The sequence below is a fragment of the Plecotus auritus genome (assembly GCF_963455305.1).
Source record: "Plecotus auritus genome assembly, chromosome: 7".
Lineage (NCBI taxonomy): Eukaryota > Metazoa > Chordata > Mammalia > Chiroptera > Vespertilionidae > Plecotus > Plecotus auritus.
Window position 1 is genome coordinate 55530187 of NC_137774.1, and position 7994 is coordinate 55538180.

At 44.0% G+C, this 7994-nt stretch overlaps 1 protein-coding gene across 4 annotated transcripts in view; it reads left to right on the forward strand.

Moving 5' to 3' along the window:
• Nucleotides 1-6787, forward strand: part of COPS3 (COP9 signalosome subunit 3) — a 29273-nt gene extending 22486 nt beyond the window's left edge. For all 4 annotated transcript variants that reach the window (XM_080682833.1, XM_080682830.1, XM_080682832.1 and 1 more), the window contains 3 exons: nt 4971-5084; nt 6052-6132; nt 6487-6787. In XM_080682833.1, the coding sequence (XP_080538959.1) occupies nt 4971-5084; nt 6052-6132; nt 6487-6540 (249 nt within the window). In that variant the 3' untranslated portion in view covers nt 6541-6787. The remainder of the gene's footprint in view (nt 1-4970; nt 5085-6051; nt 6133-6486) is intronic.
• The last annotated feature ends 1207 nt before the right edge of the window (nt 6788-7994 follow it).

The following is a 7994-nucleotide window of genomic DNA, read 5'->3' on the forward strand; positions in this document are numbered from 1 at the left end:
CCCCTGTGGCTCAGAAGCCCTGCCACATCAGGATTAGGAGTAATACAGCTGTTTTCCATTGGGATAATGGAGTAGTTTATTCCAATAGTCCAATTTGAAGATGTTTTGAGGGTTTTGGTTTTTTTTCTATTCAAAACACACAGACATGCCAAACAAAACTTGTCTGACTTAACCAACCTGGGAGTGTCTGCTAAAGGCACCTTGCTAACCCTGTAGGGGTTAAAGGGAATGAGGAAGCTACCGAGCCTCCCAGGGGTAAGAAGAAACACATGGGTGGTTATGACCCCAGCCAGGACACACAAGTTAGCAAAATGCTTTGAGGGGTCAGAGGAGGGGGACGGGTTTTGAACACTGCATAACCAACCCAGACACAGCCTGTCAGGCCCTGGGTCCGCAGGGGGTGTTTTGTCTGCCAGCGGACATTTGGCAAGGTCTGAAGACATTTTTGGTTGTCCCCACTAGGCTGTCCCTACTTGTATCTAGTGAGTAGAGGTCAAGGATGCTCTTTAACAGCTTAACTGCATAGGAGAGCCACACAGCAAAGCATTAGCTGGCCTGAAGTGTCAGTACTGCCGAGCTTGAAAAAGCCTGGCCTGGGTGTTATGTCCATGAGGGCAGGATTTTGTTTAGAGCGGTTTGAAGTTCAAAACAAAATTGAGGGGAAGGTACAGAGATTTCCCATTATCCCCTGTCCCCGCACAAGCACAGCCTCCCTCATTGTCCTCACCCCAAAGTGGTGCATGTGTTACAGCAGAGGAGCCCACATGGACACATCATCACCGCCCAGAGTCCAGGGTTTACGGTGGGTCACTCTTGTACATTCTGTGGGTTTGGACAATGGATAACGATATGTACCCATCATTATGGTCTGACACACTAGTTTCCCGGCCCTACACGCCCTCTGTGCTCTGCCTGTTCATGTCCTCTTCTCCACCCCTGGGAGCCACTGACCTCACTCCCACAGCTCTCCACAATGGCCTCTGGTTGGACTTACACAGGAAGCAGCCTTTCACTGCATTGAAGGTCCCTCCTGTCTCTTCAGGTTTGTAGTGCTAAGTAAGATTCCACTGTCTGGATATAGTAGTTTACTCACTCATCTTGGTTGCTTTCAAATATAAATAAAACTGCTATAAACATCCTTGTACAGGTTTTTGTGTGGACATAAGTTTTTGACTCGCTTTAGTAAATACCAAAAAGGGTGATAGCTGGATCATATGGTAAGAGTGTCTAAAATGCCATCGCCATACCCAGGCCTCTAGGGTTTCTCCTGTGTCATCTTCAGGAGTTTCCTGATTCTGCATTGACCTTTAGGTCTGTGGCCTGTAATGTTTGTGTAGGGTGTAGTCTGTGTCTAGATTCTTCCTCTGTGTGTGGATGGCAGTTTAGCTCCCTTTGTAGAAAGGCTGACTTTGCTTGATGGTGTTGTCTGTGCTCCTCTGTCAAAGACCCAGTGACTGTGTTTATGTGGACCTATTTCTAGGCTCTCAATTCTGTCCCACTTACCTATTTGTCTTGATTACTGTAGCTTTATAATAAGTCTTAAAAGTCAGGTAGGGTCTGTCTTCAAACTTCACCCTCCTTTAATAGTGTATGGCTTTTCTGTGTCCTTTTATCTCTCCACATAAACTTAGAGTCAGTTTGTCAGTATCTGTAAAATAACTGGCTGGATTTTGACTGAGATCGCATTGAATCTATAGATCAAATTGGGAAGAACTGACATCTTTTTTTTTTTTAAATATATTTTATTGACATTCTACAGAGAGGAAGGGAGAGGGACAGAGAGCCAGAAACATCGATGAGAGAGAAACATCGATCAGCTGCCTCCTGCACACCACCCACCGGGGATGTGCCCGCATCCAAGGTACATGCCCTTGACCGGAATCGAACCCGGGACCCTTCAGTCCGCAGGCCGACGCTCTATCTACTGAGCCAAACCGGTTTTGGCAGAACTGACATCTTGATAATATTGAATCTTTCTAGCCATGAACATGAAGTAGTTCTTAATTTATTTAGTTCTTTATTTCCTTCATCAGATTTTTGTAGTTTTCCTCAGATAGATCTTATAGATATTTTGTTGGATTTAGTCCTAAGTATTTCATTTTGGGGGATAGGGATGCACATGTAAATGATATTGTTTTCAATTTCAGATTACACTTGCTCATTGCTGCTTTATACAAAAGCAGCTGCCTTGTGTATATTAACCTTGCGTCTTGCAGCTTTGCTATGCTAGTAATGGCAGGAGTTTTTTGTTGCTGGTGGTGATACTTTCAGATTTTCTGCATAGATGATCATGACATCTATGAACAGATTTCTTTTTCACTCCCAGTGCAGTGTTGCAGAGGAGTGGTGTGATGCCTCGTTACTGATCTTTGTGGGAATCTTCAAGTCTCTCACCAGGCGATACTAGCTCTAAGTTTTTTGTAGATATTTTTCATCAAGTTGAGGAAGTTCTCCTCTCTCCCTAGTTTACTGAGAGTTTTTATCATGAGTGGATATTGGATTTTATGAAATGCTTTTTCTGCATATGTTGATTTGACCATGATCTTTTTTTTAGACTGCTGACATGATGAGTTAACATAAATGTTTAACCGGCCTTGCACATCAGGAATAAATCCCACTTGGTTTTGGTGTATAATTCTTTTCCATATTGTTGGATTTGCTTATATGTTGAGTATTTTTGTATCTATGTTCATGAGAGATAGTGAACATTGTAATATTTTTTTTGTAATATTTTTGTCTGACTTTGGAATTAGGGTAATGCTGACTTCATAGAATGGCCTGGGAAGTGTTCCCTCTGCCCCTGTCCTCTGAGAGAGATGATAGACATTGGCCTGACTTCTCCCTTCCTTGTCTGGTGGGACTCACCAGGGAACCTTTCTGGGACTGGTGCTTTAAAGTAAACATTTTATTGACATGTAACCCACATAGGGAAAAGTGCGACCAACACCCAGATTATGAGCCAGAATGCTACCAGAACCCCAGAAACAACTCTCATGCCTGCTTCCAGTCCTGCTCTGGGCTAGAAAGGTTATTATTATATTGACTTCTTACATCCTATTTTAGTTGTGTTTGTTTTGAGCTTTGTCTGTAATAATAAAAGCATAATATGTTAATTAGACCGGATGTCCTTCCGGACGACCTTCCAGGTGAAGCCGGGGCTGCGAGGGAAGCCTGGGTTCCAGGTGCCTGCCGGTAGCCAGAGGAAAGCCCCAGTCCCAGGTACCTGCTGGAGACTGGAGGGAAGCCCGGGTCCCAGGTGCCAGAGGGAAGCCGGTGCTGGCAGCCAGGGGAAGGAAGGCCTACTCTTGCATGAATTTCGTGCATCGGGCCTCTAGTATAAAATATAAAATGAAACATACAGTATATACTTTTTGGGATCTGGCTTTTGTGCTTAACATGAGATTCATACATGATGTTATATGTAGTTTTACTAGTAGTTCATTCATTTTCAGGGATCCACTGTGTGAGTATACCCTCCCATTCTAATTAGATGAACATGGTTATTACAGAAAGTGCTGTTGTGGTGAACCTAGGTTTGCATTTCAAATATTTGGATATATTCCTTCCAGTTTTTAAAGAGGCAGCTCTCTGATCACTTAGAGCAGCGGTCGGCAAACTCATTAGTCAACAGAGCCAAATATCAACAGTACAACGATTGAAATTTCTTTTGAGAGCCAAATTTTTTATTTATTTTTTTTTAGAGCGCGGTGAGCCAGAATAAGAGCGTGCTGCCGCGGCGAGAGCCAAATTTTTTAAACTTAAACTTCTTCTAACGCCACTTCTTCAAAATAGACTCGCCCAGGCCATGGTACTTTGTGGAAGAGCCACACTCAAGGGGCCAAAGAGCCGCATGTGGCTCGCAAGCCACAGTTTGCTGACCACTGACTTAGAGAATTAGGCATTCTATTTAATGTGTGTTGGGCTGGTTGCTGTATCATTAACCGTATCTGTCCTTTCCAAGGCTAGAAAGAAGTAGGCCGGTGTAGGGAGCTCAGTAGCAGCGAGTAACTGCTCAATAGGTGTGGGTTTCCTTTTGGGTGATGAAAATGTTTTGGAATTAGATAGAGGTAGTTGCACAACACTGTGCATGTACCAAATACCACTAAATTATACACTTTAAAATGGTTAATGACTTTTACCTCACATGTAAAATAAAATACAAGTGAAACAATGTAAGGGCATGGATTTTTATGAGTGTGTTAGTTTTGCACATGTAAATGCCTAGAACATTCTCAGAATTCAATAAATACTTGTTGAAAAACAGTTGTGCTTAAAATACACGTATACAGCCCTGACCGGTTTGGCTCAGTGGATGGAGCGTCGGCCTGCGGACTTAAGGGTCCCGGGTTCGAATCCAGTCAAGGGCATGTACCTTGGTTGCGGGCACATCCCCAGTAGGGGGTGTGCAGGAGGCAGCTGATCGATGTTTCTAACTCTCTATCCCTCTCCCTTCCTCTCTGTAGAAAATCAATAAAATATATTAAAAAAAATACACATACACATTTATGTATTTACTAGAGGCCCGGTGCACGAAATTCGTGCACTCGGGGGGGGGCAGGGTGGTGTCCCTCAGCTTGACCTGTGTCCTCTTGCAGTCAGGGAGCCCTCGGGGAATGTCCGACTGACAGCTTAGGTCTGCTCCTCCTGGTGAGCGGGCCTAAGCCGTTAGTCAGACATCCTTAGCGCTGCCGCCACCACCGCTGTGCTCGCCAGCCATGAGCCTGACTCTGGCTGAGCAGCGCTCCCCCTGTGGAAGTACACTGACCACCAGGGGGCAGCTCCTGTGTTGAGCACATGCTCCCGGGTGGTCAGTGCGCGTCATAGCAACCGATCATTCTGCTGTTTGGTCAATTTGCATATTAGCCTTTTATTGTATAGGATTGCTTTCTGTGCTTTGCCCTGGTTATATTGAATCACTATAAATTCCCATAGTGTTCAGGTCTAAATTTCTTCCCTAATTTTTTTTATAGATAGAAGATGGTGAAATTTTTGCAAGTATTAATCAGAAGGATGGTATGGTCAGTTTCCATGATAACCCTGAAAAATATAATAACCCAGCCATGCTTCATAACATCGATCAGGAGGTAACATGAGCATCCAGTTTTGATGTTGGATTAGTGTTTGAGATGTTGTGTTTGAAACACTGTCCCTGTGCTCCAGGATAATTTTAGTATAAATGCAGGTAGTTCCCAATGAGCTTCTAAGAGCACTTTAGTTCCTCGAAAGGTAATTACAAAAGGGGCTGCTTTGACTCTTCAGGATCATTGGTTATAAATGAGTGGTGGGTTAGAATGCCCATGTAGCTCACCAAAGCCTGCTTTGACTCCTCAGTCATCTGAAGGGTCTTACAATTAGTATGATTTTATCCACACTCAACTGGCACCTGTGATGGAGTCTCGTTGCTGTGGCCAAATGTATTCAGAGTTCCAGGTCGGGTCAGAGAACATCTGTACAGGAGTGGGGAGGAGGGAGGAAGGCCGTCCCCCACAAGCTACTGGGCAGCAGCTGGCCACAGGGCAGCCACCCCTGTGCCTCAGGTCGCACTGCTCTGAGTGCCGCTGGTTCTGCAGACAAGTCAGGATTGCGTTGGTGGCCTGTGCTTCTTACCTCAGATTAAGGCAATGAATTGAACAAAGCCTTACATCTCAAAAGCGTAAAAAGCAAACTTCTAGTTTTCAGGGTTTTCCCAATTTTGAATTGCAGAGAAGGAACTGGGGAAGGACACTATGCATTGCTTGTTTTGGGGTGTTTTTTTTGTAATTCATTTGATGGTAAATGTCACCTGACATGATTTATAGTCTTTATCTATTCTACTTAGTGTGAATGTTTTTAGGGTTCACTGCAAATGACAATGTGTTTGATTAGGGGGTGCTTCCCTAGGTCCTACTCCTGGGACTGTATTAACTTTCTGAATTCAAAAATACTGACTCCAAAGCTCCAGTGGTTCCAGGTCAAGGGATTGGAAACCTGTAGCCCCATGTTATTTGAATAGTCTAGGTTCAAATCGACCTACACCTGCACTCTAACCACCTTTAACCTGTCCACCCACAGATGCTGAAGTGCATAGAGCTGGATGAGCGGCTGAAGGCGATGGACCAGGAGATCACAGTGAACCCCCAGTTCGTGCAGAAGGTACTTGAGTAGGGTTCCCCTCATTAACTACAAGTGGGCTGGATGGAGAAGGAGGGTTGTTCCCACATGAGGACTGTGAACTCAATTTCAGGCTAAATGTTTAGCTGCTGGGAGTTCTTGAAAACCTTTATTAAAGTTCACAGAGAGACTGTTGAGAGCATTTTCACGCTACAGACTGCTTAGGGGATACAGAGGATGGTCCCTGGACTGAATTTCTCTCCATGCACACGAGGGTAATATTGTGCACAAAGAAATGTGGGGCCTGTCCTCTGGGAGGCCCACAGGTGCTTGGTGGGGCTGGTGGGAAACTTGACAAGGGCCAACGTAAATGCACTGCTTCCCTCTTCCTTACAGAGCATGGGGTCACAAGAAGATGATTCTGGAAACAAGCCATCCAGTTATTCTTGAAGCAAATGGCCATCCTGATTTAAACAAGAGCTATCACCGTGGCCAGTAGCAGCTATTAGAAGGGCAGCAGGGAGGACATTGAGAAATTACATTTTGTTTGACTTCTTCAGCCCTATGTGCTTTCAGAAAACCATTCTCTCTGTAAAGGAGAAAAAAATCAAACTTTCAAGTCTGTTGTGGATTTATTTATCCTCAGATTAATGTTGTCATTGCATTAAATCTACCCTTTTGTTTTAAATTATTTGAACATTTATGTGTCTTTTCTATCACTTTTCATCTGAAAAGTTTTTGAAAACATTCATTTCGAACAAATCTATTTTAGAAACTTTTGGAAGATTTTGATCTAAAGTTGATAGATACCAATTGGTTTTTTAAAAAAAGGCCATGAGAGGCCATAAGATAGAAGCTAGTATTTTATAATTAAAATGAACATGCATTTCCGTAACAGTACGGCTTGTGAGTTAGAGAATCTGTGGCGTGCTTCTAACCTCTGGTGTGTGCTGCACACAATCCTGTGAGTGGCTTTTCCTGCGGCAGGTGCCAGGCTTGCCCTCTTCCTTGGAACATTTCCAGCCATGCTGGCAGCTGCGTCCTCATGTTTCAGGCCGCTCCTCTGAAGAGCTTGAGGCCCTGATGGTTCACTGATCTAGCAGGGAATGGGGTGGAGCCTTTGAAAAGGGGGATCAGATTAAACTAGAATTTGATCCTTAAAAAAAAATTTCTCACTAGCAACATCCACTTTTTTAAATGTATCAACTTGTGTAGTCAGCCACTTCTTTTTTGTTGTTTACAAAAAGAAACTCTGGAACCTAATGAGTCCTGTAAGAAGTGCCCCTAATAGAGAGGCTGAGGTCTTGTGGTCTGTTGTTATAACCATGTGAGCCAGTGCTGCTGTGTTCTGAGAAAACATGAGTGGAGGCTGGGCTTGACCCTTATCTAAACTCATGTTCTCCAGCTCACAGGAGTCCTACTGTCCCTTACATCGCAGTGACTGTGTTCATACCCGGCAGTTTGCACATTTTAACCCCTTCCCCTTTTCACCCATCCTCCCATCTGGCAGCCATCAGATTGTTCTCTGTATCCATGACTGTTTGTTTTGTTTGTTCATTTATTGGGGTTACAATGGTTAATAAAATTATATACGCTTTAGGTGTACATCTTGATGTACACCTGCAATTTCAGTTGGGTCCTGGGAGGAGGTGAGTGTAGCTTCTACCTCCTCAGCCACCATCCTGGATTCCCTAACATACTTCACTAGTGTAATACCCTCTGGATCCATCCATGTTGCAGATGGCAAGGTGGTTTTCATGGCTGAGTAGTAAGTATTCCATTCATCCAGTCATCCATCAGCTGACACTTAGGCTGCTTCCATATCTCGGCTATCCTATCTAATATGATAAGAGTAATATGCAGATTGACCATCACTCCAACACACAAGATGGCTGCCCCCATGT